This window comes from Phyllostomus hastatus, unplaced genomic scaffold (assembly GCF_019186645.2).
Source record: "Phyllostomus hastatus isolate PE091 unplaced genomic scaffold, TTU_PhHast_1.1 phas_contig_159, whole genome shotgun sequence".
NCBI classification, from domain to species: domain Eukaryota; kingdom Metazoa; phylum Chordata; class Mammalia; order Chiroptera; family Phyllostomidae; genus Phyllostomus; species Phyllostomus hastatus.
Window position 1 is genome coordinate 6,870,111 of NW_025333640.1, and position 27,070 is coordinate 6,897,180.

General features: G+C 39.0%; 1 protein-coding gene across 3 annotated transcripts in view; it reads right to left on the reverse strand.

The window, feature by feature from the left end:
• Positions 1–27,070, reverse strand: part of KIF13B (kinesin family member 13B) — a 165,676-nt gene that overhangs the window by 88,952 nt on the left and 49,654 nt on the right. For all 3 annotated transcript variants that reach the window (XM_045831811.1, XM_045831810.1, XM_045831812.1), the window contains exons 3-10: positions 23,022–23,034; positions 18,767–18,827; positions 16,077–16,169; positions 14,833–15,013; positions 11,756–11,843; positions 8,760–8,894; positions 6,421–6,533; positions 5,156–5,267 (exon numbers count right to left, since the gene is read on the reverse strand). In XM_045831811.1, coding sequence (XP_045687767.1) covers positions 5,156–5,267; positions 6,421–6,533; positions 8,760–8,894; positions 11,756–11,843; positions 14,833–15,013; positions 16,077–16,169; positions 18,767–18,827; positions 23,022–23,034 — 796 coding nt within the window. The remainder of the gene's footprint in view (positions 1–5,155; positions 5,268–6,420; positions 6,534–8,759; positions 8,895–11,755; positions 11,844–14,832; positions 15,014–16,076; positions 16,170–18,766; positions 18,828–23,021; positions 23,035–27,070) is intronic.

Below are 27,070 nucleotides of genomic sequence, written 5' to 3' on the forward strand. Positions count from 1 at the left end.
TGAACATAGTCTCAAGATTAGAGAGGATACTCAAAAAGGCCAGTAAGCCAATGTCACCTTTGGACAGCATTAACTGATACAAAATTCTTACCTTTGAAGATACAAAGTTTTTCTAATATCAATGCATCTAAAATTTGTTTGAGCAATCTGTGATTTACACAGATTGTGCATAGACTTTACTCAGTCCTCAGCCTTTGATGAATTGCATTAATAGTATTCCCACTTACCAATGAAAAGACAGAGGTTTGTTCTGACAAAGAAGGTGAAATACTTCGCCTAAAGATCCAGAATTAGTAAACTGAACAATATTCTAGTCCAACTGTACTCTGCCTTCAAGTTCAATATGATTCTTGCTCCCCCACAGATATCCACAGTAACAGAGTAACAAAACATCACTTGGCAACAGACGGAGTTCAGACCTGAGGAATAAGGAAGGTGACCTGACACATTCCCAAATTATTTTGTCCTACTGCCAGAAACAAAATAATTTCTTAGGTATTCCTAATAGTTCAATATAATCACAGATAATACGTCCACTCATTCATCCGTTACTGAAACTTTGGTTTTCCACAGACAACATAGCTGAGATAATTTTATCTTTGAAGAAAATGCACTTCAACACATGAAAAAGAAGGAAATGTAAGTAATCTGGGCTTTAGGAAGCAAAAGCTATCCCTGTGAAGCCTGTATGGGTGTGTGTTTCACTCCGCTTCTAGACTCCGACCTCACATTGTTGGTGCCCCACTTTGGCAACTTCCAGAAAAATGTCGAGAAGAATCCCATGCACATTAGTGGAATTCCAATGCCATATACAAAGACCACAGGAATTGCATCTCAAATGGCAATCCAGTTCACCAGCAGTGCTGTGGTGGAGTGCTGCCCTCCCAGAACCACGGCGTTCTGTTAGCCCACATGAACAGCAAATGCTACTGGGCACAAGGGAATGTGTAACAATAAGTAGCAAAGGAGAAAAGCATGCACATTGTGCTTCAATTTGTGCTGAGGAAAGGAAACCTGGCAAACAACAAATCCTTGATATTTTAAAAGCCCTTGTGCATGAGCAGTAACAATATGCTTATATTCAAAAATGGCCTCAGGCCTTAGCAAAAAGGAAATGGCAACAAAAGACCTGGCACTTATTCAAGGAGAAAGTATAAAGCTTCTTGTTTACTCTTTAATTGTTTCATTAGGCAAATCAGCTGAGCTTTGTTTCGAATGTAGCAACTGCAAATTAAATGGACCTCGGAAAGAAATTTAATTTTGGAAGTCAGAACTGTTTAAAGCTGAAAACTCTTTGAAGTCATTTAATCAAATGATTCCCTTTTAAAGAAGAGAAATTGAGACCCAGGAAGAATGACAGACTTACCAAAGGTCATAACGCTAGTTCAGAGCAGAACTGAAATATCCATTCATTCAGCTTCTCATGGAGTTTACCTTAGAGGGTGATGCGGGTGAGCAAACACTATATGATAAGAACTAAAGTAAGGATAAACACAATATGGTCTGGGAAAACAGAAAAAGTAGAATGCCCAATCTTGAAAGTTTAGGGAAGATTCCCAGAGAAAGTGGCATTTGAGACCTTAAGATGAATAAGCATCACCCAGATAAAGGGGGGCAGGAGAGCAGTGTAGGAGGAAACTGGAGAGACGAAGAAGAGTGTCCTAGTGTGAGAGCAAAGTCCTAGAAGTCCCTTAACTGGAACTGATAATGTCAAGAGCAGAAGATGAATAATGAGAAGTAGAGAGTGGTCAGACTATGAAGGGCCCAGTAAATCACAAGTCATTAAAGAATTTGGACTTGATTGTAAGGGCTTCTGGAGAGTTATTAAAGAGATTAAAATTTTAAAAGAATATGAATTTAGAAAGAAATTGCAACCTCACTTTAAAGAACAAAATGGACAGGGAAAGCTTGAGAGACACCCTGGTTAGCGTGGTTTCACTAACAAGTGAATTGTGGCTCAGTGGACTGAGTGCCAGCCTGAGAACCAAAAGGTCACCAGTTCAATTCCTAGTCAGGGTACATGGCTGGGTCAGGGTCAGGTCCCCAGTTGGGGGTGTGCGAGAGGCAATCAACTGATGTTTCTCTTGCACACCAATGTTACTCTCTTTCTCCCTTCCTTCCCCTCCCTCTGAAAGTAAATAAATAAAATGCTTTTAAAAAAAGAAAGAGCTTGAAGGAAAGGTTTCAATCATCCAAGCAAAGAGATGCAAGTCATCTTCAGTATGTACTGGCAATAAGAATGGGAAAAAGTGGATGAATTTGAAAGATAATCATTATTAAAGAAAGAATTATGAGAGAAACTCCCAGAAACTTGGTTCTTTTTGCCGACACGGTACAGAACTACAGATAAGCAAGCCTACTAGTATGCAAGCAAAGTTTGTTAGTGCTAAGTTCTAACGCAAGAGCAAAAGCAAGGGTGGCAAAAGCAGGGGTGGCAAGAGCAGGGTAGCCAGAGGCCAAGTGGCCAAAAAGGGCCTAGAGAAAGAGTCCTTTATTCTGAGGACTTAATGTAGTTGGCGGGATGGGGAGGAGGGAGTTACACTTTGACTGACAGGTAGAGGTTGCCAGTGTTGCGGGGGGACATGACTACCCAACCTCCCGTGGGTGGGGGTCTGTTAGCTTGAATCCTTATCTTGCTCCAGACTCTATTTGTTCATTTTGCACATGTGACGGGGGCAGGCAATTAACCAAAGTTGTTTTATGGGCTTTTCTTTGGGTACTGTGGGTACCCTTCCCCTTCCCCCATCCAGGCCTTGGCAAGAATACACAGTCTCAAGGTTTTCCTTTTCCGAGTGAGTGCAGACAATACACACAGACTTTCAAGGGCTCCCCCCACCCCACCACCACACTATCATAGTTAACTTGTGTTGTCCGGAATATCTGGCAGTCTTATTGGACCAGGCTCAGGACTACTGGGTCAACAGGTAAGACATGTCTTCCTGTGTTTTCAGCCTCCTGTATTAAGCTCTTTGTTAGACTGCAATGGTGAGGACCCTGCCTTTATTACCCTTCTGGTAGCTCATTCCTAGTTGCCACCGTAACAGGAGCATTTGTTACCAGAAGTTACTTGATATTAAGAGATGCATATTGAGAAAGCTACACAGAAAGGCCAAAATCAGCTTAATACAAAATGGTTCTCCCTGACCACTTGACATATGAGTCAGCACTCTGCCATCTCTGAGGGAAGAGCACTCACATCTATGCTGGACTAAGTGTATCATGAGAGTTTCTCCAACTCTCAGATGTTATAAACATCAAGAGCACTGCATAATCATAATACAAATACAATGCAGAAAAACTTGACAAAAAAATCGCAAACCTTGCCCTGGTTGGTGTGGCTCAGTGGACTGAGTGCCAGCCTGTGAACCAAAGGGCCGCCGGTTCAATTCCCAGTCAGGGCACATGCCTGGGTTGCAGGCCAAGTCCCCAGTAGGAGGTGCACAAGAGGCAACCACACATTGATGTTTCTTTCTCTCCTCTTTCTCCCTCCATTGCCCTCTCTCCAAAAATAAATAAAGTTAAAAAAATTGCAAATCTTATAAACGATGAGCAAGTTTACAAGTTTAATACAAGTTACATTAGAGAATACCAGGATTATACCAGGTCAAACAAGGATCAGGGAGTGATAGACTACTTAAGATTAAAAGAAGGAAAAAGTAATAGGGATATAAAAGCCACTTTAAAGGAGAATGATTTATGTAACAATGGATTCTGAGAGACCTTCAGGAAAGCTGTTTATACCCCAAAATACATTTTGCAAAAATGCCCCTACTTAAGACCTTGCCGCAAAAGTCAAACAAAATAAAGGTCACCTCGTTTTTCAGGGGGAAAAAAAAAAGACAAAAGTCAAGAAAAGTACTGCTTTCTTTAGCATGAGAATTAACACACAGAAAAAACAATTTTAACAAAATTTTACTAAACACAAGATAAAGTGAGCTTTTTAAGAAAGTGTTTTGTTTTATTCAACTATTTCCAACAGTTTCTAGCAATGCTTGGTAATAGTCAAGTGCTTCTCCTTCTAATCAAAAGAAACCTTTGATAACCTTTTTCCCAGGCAGAAAAGCCCTGGACTCCACCCTTGTCTCTCTCTCCAGTACCTCACATGTAACCTAAGAACACCACCCTTTACCTTCCAGGAGTAACCGAGATAATGCACACAAAGCACTTAGCATCGCACCTGTTTCTCCCAGAACAAGCTCTCCTGGCCTTCAGCCTATAAAATGGCCATGAAAAATTACCTAGGCCATTGTAACTGTGTTAACTAACAAAAGATACTTCTTTTTTAAAAAAATATTTTTTTTATTTATTTTTTAGAAAGGGAAGAGAGGGAGAAAGAGAGAGAAACATCAATGTGTGGTTGCTGGGGGCCATGGCCTGCAACCCAGGCATGTTAACTCCTTACGTGAGTTAGGAGTGTCACCAGACTTCATACCCCCTAATTCCCAGGCCAATACCCAACTCACCAAGGCTAAGGGAAACCTGGGAATAATCTCTTTTCCCCAAACTCCTATTGCACATCATTTCCCTAACTCCTACGGAATCACTAACTCACACTATAGTATTTTATGTAAACACTGTTCCCTTACTAGACTCTAAGCAAGTAGAGAGTGAAGAGTGTTTTACACTCCTTTATGTTTTCCTCAGCACTTCATACAGTTTATTTTTCCTTCTCATTTCCACTTCTCTCACTGACATCCAATCAGCCAATGAATGACTATATGACTACTCTGTATTCCTAAACAATACCTATAAAAAGCTAAAAGCAAATTAAAATGATCATGAGTAGTTTTGAAGTTAAACAGAATTACAAGGTCCAAAACGTCAGTGAGACAAGAGGAGTCTGTATGACGGTGGGAACTCCTTTTTTATGCCTCGCTCACCTGTCCGATGAGCACCAGGTCCTCCTTCTACTCCCCCGAATCTGAGGCAGCTGTGAGGGCCGGTATGCCCAGCACCCCACTGCTTCCAGGTTCTGCTGGCTCAGGAAGAAACCTGCGCTTCACCAACTAAAATTGTAATTACCACCTAAAAACCTACAGATTATAAATTTGAACACTGACAGAGGAAAGGATAACTGAAAAGGAGTAATATTCTACTCTTTATTCTTCCTGGTACCAACCACCAAGAGGAGACCAGGAAAGAAAAAATAACTTACTTTGAGCAGCCACGTGAGGACTGAGTCACGATATGGAACAAACTTATTCTTGTTTTTGCCAGCACTCTGATCTGCAAGGGCTGAGATAACCAGACCGAGGGTCGTGAGGGACCTGCATGGAGCAACAGATGATAACAATCATAAAGACCAAGTACGTCAAGTGTCACGTTTCAGCACAGACTGAACATCAAGATGCCTTTGAACCCGCATGAAAATGGCACCGCTGTCAGCATTTAGCTGCTCCGTTTAAAACTACATAAATTCTAACAGCTGATACCTCTCTTATGCTACTGTAAGCAATAAAATTGCTTAGCATAGTTTTTCCCCCATTTTTATAAATAAAAGTGTAAATCATAAACCTTTGGATCAAGATAACGACACCAACATCACACATCTTTAAGAAAGAAGGCCACATAGTACAAATAATCACAGGCAAAAATTATGTACATAACTGCACACACACAGCCATTCGATAATCGCAGGGAGTCTGCATGACGGTGTCCTGTGGCACCGATGATCTCCAGCTGGTCAGCTGGTTACTGGTGACTCCTTATCTCACTGTGTGTCCTTCGGGGAGCCACAAAGACAGAAAAGAACCCTGCCCACAGGAGCTAACGATGTAGCCTGGGGTATAAAATTCAACCATATGAAAGAACCAGTGAACAAAACATTGCTTCATAAAGCCCTAACCTCTTGGAATAAATAAGCAGCACAGCAGCCATAAGTGGGAAAGCCAGACATGGCCAGAACACATGCTGCGGTTTGTTCAGACAGTGAACACAGGTCAAGGTGGACAGACTAATTATCTTTGTTCCTTTCCATAGCTCAGACCAGCAGTCCTCAACTGAAGGTGACTGGGCCCCCTCAGGGAGCAGAGCTGGCAATGCCTGGAGGAAACTTGGGTGCCACCACTGAGGGTGAGGGGAGGGGGTGGCAGAGACTACCACCACCTAGTGGCCAGCGGTGCCACTAAACACCCTAGAATACACAGGAATCAGGAACAAAGAACTGCCAGGCCCCAAATTTCAAGAAGGCTGCTCTTGAGAAACTTCTGGACTGAGACTGTGCTCCTCAGCCCATCAAAGATCCGGCCAAAACATAAAACAGGTCCAGCTTATACAAAAATATACATCTGCAGAAATCTGAAACTATTATTCATTATAGCCTTAATGGGCCCAGAATCTTATTCTTTTAATAACTGCATGCATTCACATATTTGGCTATTAAATCAAAAGCAATAAAAAGTAAGTTCCTGAGAAAATTACTTGTTAATGTTGCTCCCCTCCTTCAGCCTGTCACCGGCAGCTCCAGTTTTCGTTGCTCGCTCACTGCCGGCCAGATCCACCAGGCTCAGCTTGCCCACCTTCTCTCCAGACGTCTAGAAAGTGAGTTGTAAATACGGATACACAGTTAAGCAGTACAAAAGGTGATACCATCTCTACAGAATGAGTTTATTATCAAAATCCTTTACTAAAGAGTTACTGTTATTTCAAAATTAGTCTGTGCTGCTATAAACCAGTGGAAGAAAATTGTACAATCTAGTAAACACAAAACCATACAAACTCTGCTAATCCAGACTAAGTTAAAGTTGTCTCAGAAAAAACAGAGCCTCCCAAAATGAGACATTTTGAAGGGAACTCAATAAAATTTTCATAGGGAAGTATACAAAAATGCTATTTATAAGTTACAAATTTTAATACATTTTGAAGCTATGCTTAAAATTTCAGAAATGTTTACCAATAATTCTAAGGAAAAAATATTTGCAATTCTTAGTAACATAAAAATTAATCTGACTTTTATACAATGGAAGGATCCCTCAAAAACTAAACACTTTCTAAAATGTTTCATATTATTCATATATAATCATTTTCTTATCTCATAATTCTAGGTATTAAATTTACATAGTTCTCTAGTTAGATAGTATATAAATGTATACATACATATACTGATATTCTCCTTTATAAAAAATGTTTTCTAACAATGAAAAATAGAAACAGACTCATAGAAAACAGACCAGTAGTTGTCAGAGGGATGAAAAACGTGAAGAAATTGAGAAGTGCAGATGGGCAGTGAAAAACAGTCAGGAAGGGGTCAAGTACAACACGAGGGACACGGTCACTAATATTGTAATAACTACGTATGGTGTGAGGTGGGTACTGGAAATACCTAAGGGAAGAGTTCGTAAAGTATATGATTGTCCAGCCAGTATGCTGTACACCTGAAACTAATACAAAGTAATACTGAATGCAAAATGTAATTAAAATTAAAATTTAAAAAATGTTTTATATTAAGTCACACATGCAACATTTTATATTCAGCAATACAAAAAATGTGGGAAACTGATGTCAAATCCTATAGGCTGGATCATTTTTTAAACCTTTCCTTTAAAATATACATTTGTATTTATTTCCATAAATAAACATGTTGCCACAAAAGGATATTCAGCTTCCCAAATCAGAAGTATGTTTGGTTTAAAGAAAAAAGTCTTCAGTGTGTTTTTTGTTTTATACTGAAAAGGAAATAGGAAACAAAGAACTTTTTGTTGTTTTACTAATATTGCTGTGATGGTAAAAGAAGAAAAATATGCTTTCAGCAAATAAAAATCCTGCCAAAATAAAGCACTTTGCCAGGGTGATAATTTTAGCTTCTGGTATTTGAAACTGATTTGCTGAGGGTTATACACCATAACAAAATATGCAAAAGTTCATATGAAAAGAGGGAAACAAATGTGCAAGTGAACAGAGGAGTTTTCCATGTGTAGAAGCACATACATCACTGGTTCTGTTTATTCTTACAAGTTTGAAGACCAAATACTCCATATTTATTCCATAAATGCAGCAATCTGACAGTACAATTTCCCTAGTGTAATTTATTCCTTCTGATACTTAGCTGCTTAACTGAAGGTAATATTTCAAAAGTACCTCCACTGAATCAGCTAGGGTATTAACATTAGATTATACCATTAGCCATCATAGTTTATGGCTCAAAAAAATGCTGTGGCAAAGACTTTGGACCATTTGCTTGTGTAACTTCTGCTCTGCCTTCCTTCAGCTAGAGAGGGTGGGGAGCTAACACTATATTACTCAGACTTCCGTGCAGGCCAGCGTTCAGGATGTGGCTTGGGTTCTGTCAGTCAGATATGCTTGATTAAGATTTGGAAAAGAGAAGGAAAGCAGAGGCTATCCTCCACCTCTTTTGGGGTTGTTCAGCTGGGAAGCAGGACTGGGTGCTCCTTGACCACAAAGTCCCTATGTTGCCCTGGATCACAGCTATGGGGCGTGCCTGGAACTCCCAGCTCGTAGCATAGCGGTGGCCTCAGAGGTAGCATCCTGGCCTTTGAGTCTGTGTTGTTCTGGGAATTATTCCTGGAGATTCAGTCTAGAACCCCCTCCTCCTCAGGTGTTCCAACAACTTTGCAGTCACCCAAATCCCCCCTTTAAAGCTCTTTCTGTTTACCCAGCATGGCTTCTGTTTCTTGTCCTGTGTCCTAACTGATATACATGTTTGGTTAGGATTTTAAGTCATCTAACACCTGAAGGGAATAAGATAAACCATGATCTACTTCAAAAACTCTTTTTAATGCATCAGATACCTGACCACCTACCCCAGACTTCACGTCGTACAAAGTGTGCGTGAGGGTGATTTTGAAGACTGCGTGGGATCTGCTGCTCTCCTCGTTCATGTTGGTTGCGGCGACTGTGCGGGATTTGTTACCCTCAGACATCAAAGACTCGATATCCTGAGTGAGAACAAGTCACAGACACGCATTTCATTATCTGCCAATATACAGTAAAACTGCTATACTACAAAAATACAAGTTGCACTATTAGGCAGACGTATTTGGCATTTACACTTTGTTTCTCAGTGAACACGAAACCCCGTAGAGCACGACAACCACACTGCCCATGAAAACAAACAAAACACACTACGTTCTGTGTGTGCGGAGTGGCAGCTTCAACTGGGAGTGAGAAGAGTTTGGACATTAAGTGTTGAGTCTCACAAAATTGACAAATATGCCCTGCCAGTCCTCATCTACCTAATCTAGAAATCTGAAAAAAAAATTAGTTTTTTTAATTACAGAAGTAATAGAAGTTGACTGTTAAATCAATTTAGACTACATGAATAAGCAACAAGCAAAAGTAATATGTTACCCCCTCAAGCAGGCAGAGCATTACCTTACCACTTTGCAGTATACCTTACCAAAACTATTTTTAAAAATAAAAACTTCAAGAGATTAATTTTCTGTACTACTCTGTTGCCATTACTACTAAAACAGAAGACAGCATGGTGCAATACAGAAGGATCACATGATCTTCATTTTTTAAAATGTCATATGCTCTAAAAACAGTTACTTAATCAGTCTGAATTTTACTTTTATAAGTAACAATACAGAGCTCTAACACCATCTACCTTCCAAGGACTTAACTGAGCAACAATAAAGACGGTATGTGTGAAAGAGTTCACTAGTTGCCTTCTTTTATATCCAGTCTCCTGCTCTTTCCAGTAAAGGAACCCAATCTTCAGCTGAGCATATTGCAGCAGAGCTAAGGGACATTTCCCAGACTCCCTTGCAGCTCAGTCTGGCCATATGAGTAAGTTTTAGCGAATGAGAGGTAAAGTATAATACAGGTCACTGGAAATTCTCTTTCAAGGGAGTATGCATGCCATTGCATCCTGGCTCTCAGAGCCACCTCAAACTACGAGAGTGAGGGCATTACCATACAGCTGGCTGAAATCTAGGTTCCTAATGGCATCTTTGGGATCAACATACCAGCCCTTTCACCATTCATTTGTTCACTCAAATATATATTGAAAGCACCTACTATGTGCTGGGTACATTTTAAGACACTGAGGACACAGAATGATCAAAACATAATAATTCATATTCCAAGGAACTTAAATCCTGTTACATTGTTTTTGCTATATATAGCCAAACTTAATCCTAGCTCACATATATAAATAAAAACCTTTGAAAATCCTAAGGTGCTGTATAAATTAAGAAGAATAATGTTTAAGGAAAAAGTCAGTATTATAAATAAAATACCTCAACTTAAAAACATTAACTGCAAAAGGAGATATAGATAGGTACCAAAATGGAAAAAAAAATCATAATTTTCTAGATCCATCCTAACTCCATTTTGGAACCATTAAATCTGACAATCCTGAGGCTCAATGTGAAAGCCTTATCCTATGTAGTCTGCATTTATTCACTGGTCTCTAATCTGTTGTCTCATGCATGAACTATGTATTTAGCCTTTTAATTTTTTAAACAACAAAAGGTCTTTTCACACTTTTCAATCTCTGAACTCTCAAAACAATCTTGATCTCTCTCCAATGTCACACAAATATGCTCTCAAATGGTCATTACTAATGTACTAACAATACCTAACCTTTATATAAATAATCTGGAGTTTCAAAGACTTTTCACATGCATTAACCCATCTGATCTCCTCCAGGAAGCCTTCCCAGACACCACCTGCCCCGGACACCTACATATCCACTTAAGTTAGGTACACTCCTTGAAACTACATTGAACCCTGAATATGCATCTGTCACAGCACTATAAACCATGTTGTTTTATAATACCTGTATAGTATCTGTAAGAAGCTTACAGAAACTTACAGAGGTAATGGACCATCTCAGTCATTTTTTAAAAGATTTTATTTATTTATTTTTAGAGAGAAAAGGGAGGGAGAGAGAGAGAGAAACATCAATGTGTGGTTGCTGGGGGTCATGGCCTGCAACCCAGGCATGTACCCTGACTGGGAATCAAACCTGCGACACTTTGGTTCGCAGCCCACGCTCAATCCACTGAGCTACGCCAGCCAGGGCTCATTCATTTTTTATATCCTCAGCACCTAACACAATAACTGGCACATGACAGGTATTCAATATTTACTAAATGAAATATCAACAATACTTTAAATGATAGAATTGATAAATGAACAAAAAACAAATGAACCTACCTCATTAGGTAGTCAAAACAATTTCTACTTTAAAAACTAGGACAAAGAGGGTGAGTGAAGTTCCGTAAGTGATCCGGAGTCATACGGGAGTTGTACAAAAGGATTAAGTGTCACCAGATCAACATGCACTGACTTTAAGTCAATGTCCACCACATCACCCCACCCCACCTCCCCCATGCACAAAGCTGGAAAGATTGCCGCAGAGCACAACCCTGAAGTCTGGAAATGAAGAAAATTGACAAAAGGCCAGTAAGTGATTCTCTCAGATGAGAACCAGGCTTTGAACTCCACCCACTTAACTCAGTACATTTTATTTAATTAAATCTGCCAAATCATAAGCAGCTTCATTATTTTATGCACTACTAGGGAAGACAAAAAGCTGACATTTACCATTGTAGAGTACATCACAACTTTGGAGTTGGTAAAACACGAAAAAATTGTGTCTCACAACAGATGAATAGGTGTGTCTTACAAATGAACATGCTCTTTCACAGCTTTTTAAGTAAAAATTGTAAAAAATAATTTATTAAGTGATACTGCTGTAATTTTTTAATTTCAAAATAATAATAATCACAAATTAAACAAAAAAATTGCCACACTGAATTTGGTTAGTTCACATAAAGGATGCTGTTACCTTGTAGCTCGTGACAGCCAGTTTAGAAAGTCCATCGACATAGGGTCCCAACACACTGTGCTCTCTGACTTTTAACGTTTGACGGCTTCTGTTCATGCAAAACAAAGGAACAATTTTTAAACAATAACCTGTTTTTTAAAGGACTAAGCTGTGCACCATAAAATACATACTGAATTCAACAAAGATCCCATATAAAGAAACCAACTGACTTGATCCCAGAAGAATTTAAACCAAAATTTTAAATCTTGACTAGTCACGAAAACTCACAATGTGGTAAAATATCACATCACTCAAAAGGGTACACTGTGGGATGTCTATTTACTACCACAAAGAATGCAGGGGCAAATAAACACAAACAATCTAATTGTCACATCACAGAATGTGGTGCAGAGAGCAGAAATTCAGTAAATGTTAACTGCGCAAAAAAGAAAAATCATAGGCCGACCGCGACTGTGACAAAGACAAGCAAAAGACAACAAACAAGGAGTCTGAGGATGACTGAGAACCCTCAAACAGGGCTTATCTCAGGGCTGCCAGGGTTTCTAAGACTGGAAAAAGAGCCACGGCCTTTACCACGTTGATAGACTAATAAGGAAAAAAAACCCATGCATGGTCGTTTCAATAAACGTAGGATAAAGTTTTCAATAAAATTAAATACTCATTCATAATTTTAAAAAAATAAGCCTCTTAGCAAACAAATAACTGATAAGCCCAGGAAAGGACATCTGCCAAAAACCTAGAGCACATACCACAGTTAATGCTATCAACCAAAAATATTAGGAATATTTGCTGATGATTGATTTATGACAGGAATTATATCTCAAAAAACTCTTTAAAAAATAAAGCCATTATACTGTAAAAATATTTGCTGATGGTGGATTACAATTGATTCTTATTTTATGTAACAATATTTTCTAGTGATTTGGACTCTTTTATCACCCTAGGATCAACCACTTAAAACTTTGCTTATTATGATAAAACTGTGCATAAAGCAGACATAGAACAATTATTTAACTTAGCCCTGACTTTAGAATATATTCTAACCCTTTCCTTTCCCTTTTCCCTTTATTTTAAAGACAATGTATACCATATTATCTCCTGTGTAAAACATAATTACATTATTACACATAGTACATGCTGAATTAATAAAATTAGTATTTGAGTAACAAAACAAAGTTATCTTGTCTTTCACTGAAAAGGTATTACTTTTACAGTTTGTTGTTTTTTTTTTTAAAGATTTATTTATTTATTTATTTTAGAGAGGGAAGGGAGGGAGATAGAGAGAGAGAGAGAAATATCAATGTGCGGTTGCTGGGGGTTCTGGCCTGCAACCCAGGAATGTACCCTGGCTGGGAATCGAACCTGGGACACTTTGGTTCCCAGCCCGCGCTCATTCCACTGAGCTACGCCAGCCAGACTTTTACAGTTTTTAATCTATTTACTTCAACTGTTCAGAAACACTACAAAAACCTCCAGAACTTCCACGGGGGACAACAACAGCGAACACTTATCAAGCACTTACTATGCGCCATAAAGTTCTAAGACCTCGAGTGTATCATCCTGGTCTACCTTCACACAGCCCTCTGAGGTATTTGTAATATCATCATACCCTCTGTACAAGTGAGGCCTAGAAAGCATAAGACTTTGGTCAACAGGTAACAATTAATGGACCCAGATCCAGAACCAGGTAAATCCAAAGCCCAAGCTGTTAGTTACTAAATTACACACAAGACAAACATGTAAGAAATTATGGAAGGTTATGAAAAAAACTGTAGATAAAGTTTAAGCTATGCCACACAAGTACTGTGGAATACAAAACACAACAATGAAGCCAGCTAAGAATTTCTGAGTAGCTGTGGGCTGGATCTCTAAGAAAACGATGGTTTTCACAAAGATGAAGGTGTGAGAAAAAGTATTCAGGGTACAGCCAGAAAAAGTACACGGGACAATATTCAGCAAGATGTGGGAGCTTAGACCACGGCCATCCTACCCCTGGCCTCCTTCTGTGCTGTGCTGACTTCCCTGCACACAGCCCTCCAGCCACACCGGACAGCTGGGTCCCTCTCCAAACCTGGAACTTCTCCGAACATACTTTGGCATGGGCTTTCCCCTGTGCTTGATTGGTTCTCACCTAACTTCACTGTGAACAAACTCCTCCTCGGCACAGAATTTATCAAGCATGTTCTAGTGAATCTCCCCTTTCTCTGGGTGAAGACACTCATTTTGATGCAGCAGTGACTCACCGCCTCTAACGCCATCTTCCCATCATCACCTTCTTCATCCAAACATAAGCACATGTCCCCTCATCATCCTCCCCATGTTCTGTAAGCCCCAGCTCATTTGGCTCTTTGACCTTCCAAACACTGCTTTTACATCAATAAGCCACAAGTTGCGGTTATTATCTGTTTCTTTCTCTCCATTGTTGCACTTCCTTAAAATCTGAACTCAGAGAACACTGTGCAATGAACATATTTCCTCAGATACCTCATCTTCCTCACTAGGTTCAGATATGACTACAGAGTGACAACAGCATTTTTTAAGGCTTCCCAATACTTCTGAGCCACTTCTATTTCAAAGTCTGAGTCATAAAATGGGACTTTTAAAAATCCAGATCTTTAAAATTAACTGTCCTAAAGTCCTGGTTCCATACTTATATACCTCCCTCTAACTCCACAGTCTGTCACCAAACAACTGAATTCTCCCTGAAGCTTCTAGGTTAAAAAAACACTAATAGCCTACCTGGTTAAGGACACCAGTAATTTTCATTACACATTTGTTGTTTGTGGCTCTGGACACATACAAGAAGGCAGTGTGATCCAAATGCATGCCACTCGCCCACACTTCTCTGTCCTACCCTAGCTCAAACTTCCAAAGCCCAGAATTGGCTGCAGGAAGCCGCTCAATGAAACTAACAGCAAACCACAACAACAATAACTAGACAACTAGATAAAATCACAAAGACAATACCTAGATAAATAACTCTCTACCAGAATGCAATATAAAAATTTCATTAAGCCAATTTATCAAGTCTGTTTTGGCCCATAATATTACAGTATTAAAGCTTCAAAGTTATTTACCCTTTGGGGTCAAGAAGGTCTCTGACTTTTTCATTATAAATTTCCATATAGGACACTTCTACTTTAAAACTCTGCTCTTCGTTTTCCTCTTTCTGAGTTCGTTCAAAGAGTCCACTACAAAGTCTTGGGATTAGTCCAGGTTGGTCAGCTGTACCCATCATAGTGTAAGATTTTCCAGATCCTAGAAAAAGAAAATCAGTTATTACTGTCTCTTTGAGAAGTTGAAATACATAAACCTCTTTCCAGTGCTCATAATAAATTATTAGCACTTAGGAAAATACCCAAAATAAAATAAGAAATATATCCAAATATAATGATGAGACTAAGTACTGAAGCTTTCCTCCTGCACATGTAAAAGTCAAAAGTAAATATCCTTTAGGAAGAAAACAAAAACCTTCTTTAAGCATCTTCAGAGTTTAAAAAGTTACCTAAAACAAATGAAAAATAAAATCAACTGGGAAGATCCACTGATCAGTCATATTACTGTGCCTGCTCTCAACCACTAACCCCACTACCAAAAATATATGTTTTCCTTACAGGCCCCAGAGCAAGGTAACCTACTTTGGCAATGGTGTAGAAACCAGCATAATTTTTTCTACTATAAAGTTATTTTCTCCGTTGTATCAAGATTACATATTCATTAAAGGCAATTTAGGAAACACCAGAAAATAGAAAGAGAAAAATTCAAGCACTCATAGTCCTTAGTATAATTTTCTCCCCTTTTTATAGAAATGAGTTTATAAACACATTTTTAAATACAAGTTGCTGCTCTTGTCACCTGTCACTTTATCAGTATCATGATACCTAAAACTAGGTCCCAGGTCTTCTCTAAAAGTTTTAACGTGTTAACTCATTCTGACAACCCTGTATGAAAGGTTGTCAACATTTCACAGATAAGGAAACTGAGGTGCAAGTTTCACAGCTAGTCAATGGCAGGAGCAGGGCTGGGGCTGGGATAACCCGGATCAGAGTCGTTGCCCTTGTAACCATCATACACACTGCCTCTTAAAATACAAGCATCTGTCCATGGAGAATAGTTTTCGACTGGACAAACCATAAAGTCGAAACTTAATACAGTAATTCCTTCACTTGGAGTAGATTTCCTTTCCTGTTGACCACAGAGGTACAGAAGCCAAAATGCTCCTTATCAATCATAACTGATAAGATGCTAACAATATGTATCCTTTTTGGTATATTCTCTGTTATAACCCTTAAGGCTTAAAAAAACACATATTTAATGTTACCAGTCTGTCCGTAGGCAAAGATACATGCATTATAGCCATCAAAAGCATTTTGAAGAATATTCTCCCCAAGGCACTTAAAAACATCATCTTGACCTAAAAGACAGAGAGAGAGAGAGAGAGAGAGAAAGGATGTTTTAAGCCAAAACCACACATGAATAATTAAAGAAAAAAAAACTCTCAAAAATGTACTTTTTTTCCAGCTTATCTCCAAAAAAGATTTTTAAACTTGATGAATGCTTCCAAAGGGCAATGTTCTTCAGGGTATTTCTAGTTAGCACATAAGACAAAATGAGTAAAAAGTTCCTGATAATATGAACTTGAATTAGTAAACGCTGACCAAAATCTTCTGCAATGCAAAAAGCTAACGACCTGCTAATTCAGGAAACTGTGATCCTAAGTATACAAAATTTAAACTTCGGACCTAGGTGGACCTGAAATTAACTATATATCACTGAACTAATACTTTATTCAGTACAAAATAGTCACATACATAAATCCGCTCTCCTTTTCCTCAATAATTTTTTTTATTTGGAAACAATTTCCTTTTTATTTTTTAAACAAGTTTATAAGGCAGAAATGGCCTTACCAGGAAGAAAATACTACCATGGAAAAAAATGTCAAGTGTCTTTACAAAAACATACAGTTGTGGTTAAATTCACGGGTAGCTTGTTTTACTTCTGTTGCCAAACACTTGGAACCAGTGGTCTATGGTAGCGAGCAGTGGTTCTCCAGGGACTCTGTTTTTTTTCTTTTCTCAGTGGCAAGTTTAGATTACAGAGTCTAGAATATATACCAGCTAGGTGAGGGTGTAAGATATTGAAAATTTCTTCTAGCTTCCTATCATGGACGTAAATAATAGGGTCAAACACTCCTCTACAGGCTAAATTAAATATGCCATTCAACCTTGAGTCTTGAATATTGTGGTGATATTATGATTTATAATGATATTATGATTTATAAGAAATATATATTTGGTTATTCATTTGCCTTAGGATTTTCTAAGTGTTAAAAGTTATAAATATGTCTTTTTTTATATTAATGAGGTGACTTTTGGGGCAAACCCATGGATGGGAGCTGGTTGGAGGGAGAACCAATCATGTGATTGGAAGGTTGGAACTTTCAGTCCTCCTCCCCCCTGGGGAGAGGGGAGGGGCTGGAGAGAGAATCGATCATCAATGGCCAATGATTTAATCACTCACATCTCATATTTAATGAAGTCTCCCTAAAAACCAAAAGGGACAGGGTTTAGAAAGCTTCCAGGTTGGTGAACACGTGGAGATTTGGCTAGAGAGGTGCACCTGGAGAGAGCATGGGAGCTACCTGCCCTTTTCCCCATACCTTGCCCTATGCATCTCCTCCACCTGCCTATTCCTGAGTTATACCTTTTTATAATAAACTGGCAACCTAGAAGTGAAATGTTTCTCTGAGTTTTGTGAGATACTCTAGCAAATTAGTTGAACCAAAGGAGGTAGTGGTGGGAACCTCTGATTTATGGCCAATTGGTCTGAAGTATAGGTAACAACCTGAACTTGTGACTGGTGTTTTCAGTCCAAGGAGACAATCACCAGAATCTGCAGTTTAGAGCTGGCTGTTTAGAGCTGTTACCTGTCAGAAGCACAGGTAACAACTTGGACATGAGACTGGTGTCTGAAGTGGGACATAGAGGTAAGGGGCAGCCTTAACCTGTGGGATCTGATGCTGTCTCCAGGTAAATAGTGTCAGAATGGAACTGAATTAATTATAGGACATCCACCTTTTGTCTGCAGCACTGCTTGTTGGTGATAAAGGGGAAATATCTCTGGCACCATGAACCAGAATTGGAATCTAGACACACTCTAAATATGAGAGGCCCGGATGCTGTTATGTTTGTTGTGTTTTAAATGCTATAAATAGTATTCCATTATGCCTTACTTCCTAGTTAATTTACCAGATTAGTACATCATCATCATACTTCCGATACTGAAGCATTCCTTAAAGTCATCATCAGGCCAGCTAGACTGAATTAACCTTAACTTTTGAAACAGCTGTAGTACTACTGTTTCTCATGATAAAAGGCAATACAGTATGACACTCAATATCTAAAAGAGATTGCTTAGAACAGGTGTCGTAAGCAGTTAAGAGTAAAGGAAATAAAGGGCTGTCACTGTAGTCCTATACTTGTGGTGAAAAAGGGCTTGAGACAATCATCATTGAAGAGAGGAAGAAAATAACAGAATTCTGGAGCAAATTTAGAAAGAACATGGTATGGTCCTCTTCGTTAGAGAAAACAGAACAAGGAAGGCTTAAATGATTCACTCAGTCACAGCGGGCAGCCAGGAGCAGAGCCTGGCTTACACTTGAGGTTCCATTTTCTCCATGGCTCGTCATTCGTCACACCAAGCTGCCCCTCTAAGCACATCACAGAGCATCTAAGGGAATCTAAGTGACTGCTGTGTGCCACTGGTGCCACACAAGGTCTGGGGATGTGTGTAAGATACCTCAGCCTATTGATCTGTGTCATCTTCAACCATGAACAGTACACTGTGAAGCTCCCATTACCCAACCAATGCAACAACTCTAATGGCAAAGATTACAGGAAATTCTCTATATAGTTTTTAAAGTTATACAAAATAATACTATGATAAATTATGGGAAAATAGTAAAGCACCTTTTCTATATTATCAGTAGTTAAAAGGATGCTATATTCTTACCTGCATACTTTTCTTTGACAGATTCATCCATAGACCAGAAACAATGGTCATATGCAAACACCTGTTGAAAAATGAAAATAACATTGTATGTATTAAGAACACAATCTTAACATGCTTATAATAACAATGTCATAACATTGATAACATTGTTCATGACATGCAATGAAAATAATTTTCTGTCCCATAATGAAAACTATTAAATTACTTACAGTATAGTCTTACAATACACAATAAGCACCCTATAAAAGATAGAAATCTTTACTTCACACGGAAAACTTCATAATGTTAAATGAAAAAAGAGAAGGTTACAAAACAATATGTACAACATGATGGCTACTACACACACACACACACAATTACATACACAAAGTATATTTCTGCATGATAAGTATTGTTTTCTTCTTTGCACTTCTATGTAGTCTATGTTTTTATTTTTCTGAGAAAATAAAAATATTTTTGAAAAACAAAATGTAAAGATGATTACTATACCAAGTTGGAAATAGCTATGAAATAGCAGATTCTTTAAATAAATTATAACACATCCATGTGCAATACTGTACAGCTTCCCGATTGTAAAAGACTGACAAGAATGTTTACATGTTAATGTAAAAGTTACGGGAGTCTGGACCATGATCCCGTATTTGTACAAAAGTCTACACAGATAAAAAGTGGGAAGAACAGACAGTTGGTGGGACATCACAGATGGATTTGTTTAGATCATTTACATTTATTACTTTCTAAAATGGGCACTTTTTTGGAATCTCTGAAAAGCATTTTTCATTTTTTGGATTTCAGGTTTTATAGTTTAGTCTTTTTAAGGATTTGAGGTGTAATTATTTTTAAATTCACTTCAGCTTGCATTCTAACGTTCCCACTCCTGGTGTTTGTTGCCTTGCCTCCTGATGACAGGTTTCCCCTTGTACCCTTGTATCCGGGTCTACAAGTGCATTGGCAGTTTGTGTTTTGTGGATTATGGAGTGCTTATTTTTTTCCTCTCCCTTTGGCCACCTTTATACGATGAGCCCTGATGCCAATCCCAGCTACCGAAGCCCAGATTGAGGTCTTCCCAAAGGCCAGTGACATCTCTACTCCTTCCTATTTATAGACATCAGCTCAGAACTGGTGGCCAAAACCCACTTTTTAAGCCTTCATTCATAGTGGAGCTGCACCCAAATTAGTTTTCACATGGTGAGCTTCTCCAGCCCTCAACCATACACCAGCACCCTTTGTAATCTGCAACAAACTTCTACCACCTCTGAGAGCCTGTGTCTGATCCTAAGGACCAGCAAAGATGCTGCTTCAGTGTCAGCTTCCTGCTGGTCTCCAAAGTTACATATGTTGTTTTTTAATATGATGTGATTTTAATATTTTAAAATATTTTATCTGTCCTGACTATGAGTTTGGAGTTGGCAGGAGAATGTTTGTGTGTGAACTCACAAGGCTATTTGAACCAGAGGTCTGTCTTAATTTTTTAACAAAGGAAGTTAGGTTAGGACGGTAAATTAAATATACCATATATCCCCCATCCCACCTGAAATTAATTCATAATGATGGAGAGATGGAGGGGAAGGACCCAAAAGAAAAAAGAAGGGGGAAAGAAGCGCAAGCTTCTGAAAGCAAAATCGCTTGCTTACACCTGGATCAGAAACTGAGAATCCCTGAAAAAAGCTGCAGTGAGACTGATGGGGAGTGACCCTAAGGAGTGGGAGGCGGAGTGGGAGCCCCAGCGAGACAACAGACAGACCCCACAGCAGCAGATGGCTACACAGAGCAGTTCCGGGAGTGGGCGCACCAGGCCAACAGCTGAATGAGCAAGAGGGGACCTTGGGGCCACCAACAGGATGACTGCTTAAAAATATTTTCCAAAAGGATTAAGAAGTACAAAATGACAGTTACAAAATACTCAAGGATGTCAAGTTCAGCATAGAAATGTAGTCAATAATACTGTAATACTATGTTTGGTGTCAGGTGGGTACTAGATTGATGGGGGGGTCACTTCATCAGTTATAAAAATGTCTAACCACCATGCTGTGTATCTGAAATATGGAATATCAACTGTAACTGATGAAAAATTTTAAATGCCTGGTACCTAGAAATAAATAAATTGATTAAAAATAAAATAAATAAATAAAAACACCTTCAAAGCAGGGAAGGATCAGACCACCCACACTTCGAGCAAAACAGCAGGCAGCGGAGGCACACGTTCCCTGGGATGGGGCGGTGATGTGGAGGACAGGCCGGGAAGGCAAGCAGAAGCCCACTGGCCGGCAGCACCCAATGGGGCAGCGCCCTGGGGCCCGGAAGCTACCACCCAGCTTCAGTACCACATGGTACATTACTAATTTGCAACATTTTTCCAAAGCTGAACATACATCGATCAGTAATGGTGGTGGCTCACTGTGTTAGCAATTCTCCAACAGGGAGAGGAGGAAAAGAAGAAGGAAGGTGGAAGGTGGTCCCAAAGGACCGTGTATCAAAATTTTGGGTAGGGACTGCTTTTCAAACTACATTCATAGCCAGGGCGAGAATCACTTCAGCATGGTAAGATTAACTAAAATGTGAAGCTCAAAGTAAGTTTCTTCTGTTGTAGCTTCCAGGTCTCATCTCTGATCATTTTATTTAATCCCGTGATAAGGTTAAGTAGAAACTCTTCTCCTGGAGCCTGATCCCCTCACTCCCACAGTCCCATCGCCGTGCATGGGCACTTGTCAAAGATCGGGCTCTGGATGGGACTCCTCTCTCCATTATTATGAGTTGCTTTCTTTTCTTTCTCTTCTTAATTTAGAGATTCCTTAAACAACTATATTTCTTATTCTCAATTCCAGTAGAGAAGCTATCACTAAAGTAACTGTAACATGGCCAATAACTCCATGCTAGGTCACTGAGGCAAAAGGCCACTGCGGTACAAGGTGGTTAAGAACCTGGTGGCAGGCAGAAAGGGGACCTGGGGGTTGAACCCAGCCTTTGAGCCAGTGCCTGCTCACCACTAGGTTCTCCACTACTGGTCTCAATTAGCTTTATGCTCCCAATTTTTTGAAAGCCCCACAGCCTGGTACAAAGTTGCAAACTAATGAACTGTTAGTTCTTACTAACAACACTGAATGGTCCTCTTTAAGTTTTAGCAACTTTATAGGGATCTTCCAGCCATGGATTTCCTAAAGCAGACCAGGTCATTTCTTTCTAAATAAACATGTTTGCTTAAAAATTTAAAAAATTAAACTTTTTTCAAGTAACAGAGAAAAAACACAAATTCATTATAACAAAGTCAAATAACACAGAAGCATAAAGTAAAAAATAGAGGCCTTCCATTCACCGAGCATACCACTCCCTACAGGTAAACACTTGATAATGTGGTGTTGGTCCTTCCACGGTTTTTACGTCAGCACACTTCCTCTAAACATTAATATGCAGTTGTATTAAGTAAAATATGAATAGTTTTAAAATAGTCATATATGTTTCTTCATATCTTTACTGTAATCACCAGCCCCGACTCCATCAAAAAATAAGAAAATGAAAATAATCCAGCACTTTAACATAAAAGAAAAGATGAGGTAAAACTAATAAGAGTTAGTTTTTCACAGTCCCAAACAGCCATGTCTATATATATTTTAGCAACAATAATAGAGAATGGAATTACAATTCAACCATACATTCTAAAACAAAAACAAAACTCCAAGAATGCAGATAAAAATCTGAATTTCCTGGAAAGTTCTAAGTAACTTCAGAGAATGGTCAATTCAAAAACACAGCCCTGGTGCCCACTCTGGCACACCTCTAAGTTCCCTGAGCTCAGGGGCTGGCGCGGCCCACTGGAGTTTCTTTAGAATCTGGGCTCAAACCTAAGATGAAAGCATGTCCTCGTGAGAAAGCTGCGGGCCAGGGCGGGTTTCCGTTGGCTTGAGAATGTGTCCCCAGCTGTCTTGGGAGGATGAGTCTGCCTGGCCCAGTCTGACCACAGTTTGGAAGGACAAGTTTTGAGCCAACCCATGGTGAACAGCAAAGCACAAAAGGAATCTGTGTTGTAGCTGCCAGGAGACCGGCCATAATTGGTCAAAATACAAATACAGTTTTTCCATAAACCTCCAGTCTCTTCTATGTCAATAAATGGCTTCCAATTTCTGAACAGACTGAGAGCTCGAGTTACTTTTACAAAAGGGACAAAGAAAAAATGCTTCTGAGAAGAAAAATTATGAATAGTTCAAAAACATGCATGTAAGATGTTTATAAGCATCCCATAATATACCAAATCGCTTACCTTTGGCTGGCTTCTGAGTTCCCCAACGAGATGTCATCGTTGACATGAAAGAAATGAGAGAAGGTTCAAAAACATTTTTTTAGTTCAGAAGACTCTTTTTGAAGGACAAAAATGATAATAAACATCATGTAAATTTTTCTTAAGAGTACAAAATATTAATTTTGAAACCAAATAGCAATTTAAAATAAAGGATCAATTCATATTTATCTATTAACTGGTATGGTAGAATGCTAACTTGTATCTCTCTGGTATAAGAAAGATTACCCAAGCACTGGACAATTTTTAAAGTACTAATATTTCTGCCTTATACATTCTTTTTATTCTTGTATATTTAAAAATTCTTTACTCTTTATCGTCTGATTTAACTTCCAATCAGTTTTGCCTGTTTTGATACAGAAGGAGCTTACTCTGTATCTCTACAGAGCCTTCTACACAAAATGAATTCTGTTCTGCTAAGAAAAAAAAAGGTTACATTAAAGGAACAAGTGATTTTAATTTTTTTGCCAGTGAATTTACTGAATTACTCACTTATTCCTTATTGTCTATGCTTCCCCAGGTGCTTCTAACCTCTCTCCCTGGGAAACTGCCCCTCACATCGCCTCAGGGTACAGGCATGTGTCTCAATCCAATATAATTTTGAGATAGTTTCAGAATTAGAGAAAAAGCTGTATGGAAAGCACAAAGAACTCCCTTCACCCAAACCCACCAACTGCTAACACTGCCAGAGCTACCGTGGCATTCTCCCCTCCCCCCTCCACCCCATGTAAACAGCAACACACACACACACACACACACACACACACAATGCATTTTTCCTTAACCGTCTGAGAGTAAGCTACAGACATGTCCCTTCAGCTCTAAACACTTCAGTGTGTAATTCCTGAAAAGAATGATATTCACTCACAAAACAAAGGTACATTAAAATCAGAACATTTAAAAATAAATGAAGTCATTTTGAAACCAGAATGAAACAGGAACAATGACCGAAGCTTTGGGAAGAGTTGGTCTCTCTCAGAGGATCAGAGGGCCAACTCAAACCTAAAACTTGAAAGAAAACTACACGTGGAAATGCGTCCTTGCAACTGTCTGTACATTTTGTTCTCCCTTTATCTCATAGAAGCCTTTCTCCTAAAATAAATTGAATGTTATTTCTATCAAATGACTTCAAGTAAGAGTGCTAAAACATGAAGGAGCATCTCACAAATGAGTGTCATCTAACAGATTTTGGAGTAACAGCTAATGAGGGGAACACATAAAATAATTTCTCTGGAATAAGAGACAAGGAAAAACTCCCCTAAGAAAAGATTTGTGAAATACTGGTAGAGTTTACTGACACATGCTATCATCTTTTTATGGGTCTTTATAAGGAAAACAGATTCTCGTCAACTGCAGACAGCGTAGTTATAACCTAGCTGGAGGTCAGAACAGAGACAGCATACATGGAACGCCTAATACAGGTCAGGCACATTGCATGCTACTTAATTCTCTCGATAACTCTGCAAGGTGCTTTTTTTTTTAGATTTATTTTTAAATTGTATTTTTAGAGAGGAGAAGGGAGGGAGAAAAAGGGGGGGAGAATCATCAATGTGTGGTTGCCTCTTGCACACCCCCTGCTGGGGACCTAGCCCGCAAACCAGGCATGTGCCCTGGCTGGGAATTGAACTGGTGACCCTTTGGTTTACAATCCGGCACTCAATCCCCTGAGCTACACCAGCCAGGGCGCAAAATGCTCTTACTATTCCAATTTTACAGATGAGAAACTTAAGGCTCAGAAAAGTTAAATGACCTGTCCAAGATATAAGAATAAGCAGTGATGAACCTGCAATACAAAACTAGGCCTCCTGACTCCCAAGTCCATGTTATTTTCCTCTTCCACACTGGTCAAAACAGCCTCTAGACTTCAGAATCTATGAGTCATATCTTAACAACTGCTCCTACTAACAGAAACATTTCCATGTATTACTTTCCTCCATTCTAATGATTACCTAATAAAATGTTACCAATTGGTGCGTATGCCAGTATGAGTTTATTTATTCATATTATTAACAAAAATTCCAAACTGTCTTTTCTGAGAGAAAAATAAGATATCTGTTATGGTATTTCTATTTTAAATAAAATATTTTTATACAAAAATCAGCTCTTCCTAGGTGACAACCATCAAACATGAAACTCAAAAATACATGACACATAGCAGAAGAGTTCATCGGACCAACCTAAATTCAAACATAATAATAAAAACAGAAACAAACCAGTAAATTAATTACAGAGCTAAGTTTCCAGCTAGGGATTCTGGTGCTACAAGAGTAAAGCTCAAATAACCTACAGAGTCATTGGAAACCCAAAGATGTAATTACAGCTCTGTACAAAAATAAATAAGTAAATTAATTAATTAAACAAAGCCTTTCAAAATGTAGCTGCCATCCAATCCAGCAATGCCTCACTTATCCCAAAATTCCTTAATAAGAAACCTCAGCTACCCAGATCACAGTGGAGATTTAGGAAGCAAAGGAAGACTACACCTAACCAATCAAAAGAGATATCACAAGGTAAAAGCATGAAAGTCTTAGTATCTCAGCTGAGCTGAATTATTTTATATTGTGGCTGTGGCTTAAGTTCATTTTGAAATACCTTCAGCTCTGGCCAGGTAGCTCAGTTGGTTAGAGTGTTGGCCCAATACACTGAAGTTGCAGGTTTGATCCCCAGTCAGAGAATATCCAAGAATCAACCAATAAATGCATGAATAAGTGGAACGACAAATCTCTCTCTCTTCCTCTCTCTTCCTTTCTCTCTCTCTAAAAATCAATCAATAATTTTTTCCCCAAAAAAGAGCCCTAGCTGGCATGGCTCAGTTGGTTGGGCATCATCCTGCAAACTGGAGGGTTGCAGGTTCGATTCCCAGTTGGGGTACATGCCTAGGTTGTGGGTTCTGTCCCCCATCAGGGAGCATAGAAAAGGCAATAAATTAATGTTTCCCTCTCACACTGATGCTTTTCTCCCTCTCTGTCCACCTCCCTTCCCCTCTCTAAAATCAATAAGCATGTCCTTGGTTGAGGATTTAAAAGGAAATACTTCCAGATTTACAAAAATTCCAAAAGTAGTACAAAGAATTCCGGTGTACCCTTCATCCAGCTTCCCCAAATGTTGACACGTCATATGGCCACAGTTATAATGATCAAAACCAGGAAATTAAGCATCACAAGATTTATTAAATGATAGAGAGCCAACCTTATAAAATGTTGTCTTTTTTCTTTTTGCCAATTGCCCCACTGATGTCCTTTTTCTGGTCCAGTATCGCATGCCATTGTCATGTCTCCTTCCATCTGGGATGGTCTGACTCTCACGAACCTGACACTTGAGGAGTACTGGCCAGTTATTTTGTAGCATGTCCCTTCATCTGGGTCTGTCTAATGCTTCCTCATGACTAAATTCAGGTTATGTACTTTAGCAAGCACGACAAGAAGTACTGCTGTGCCCTGCTCAGCGCATCACACCGGAAGGCACGTAATAATGGCCATGTCTCCCTACTGATGATGGTCAATCTGATCACTTGGTTATGGTTGTATCTACTAGGTTCTCCACTGTAACATTATTAGTTTTCCCTTTGTACATTTTTTTGTGAGGGAGACTTTGAAACTACATAAATACAATTTCTCATCATACTTTAACCCACAAATTTAAGCATCCATTGATGATGAGTCTTGCCTGGAAGTAGTGCTGTCTCCCAAATGGTGACTATATAGTTACTGGAGATGTCAACAGCCCAGGTGGACAGACATGGATGGAACAGATGGACGTGCTTTTTAGGAAGAGGTCAGCTTGGGAAACAACAAATGATTTGGTTCCATATTTTGGACAGAACTATTATCTGTGAATAAGCTACTTACTTCCTTCTTTTCACTGACCTGGCTTCTGTTCATTTCTCATTTAAATATAAATTACAACAGAAAATTACTCCTAACATTTAGAATGCCACCATGTGAAAAAATGTGGTGATGATTTTATATGTTAATGATTTTTGATAATTTTTATTAATATTCCTGACAATTACA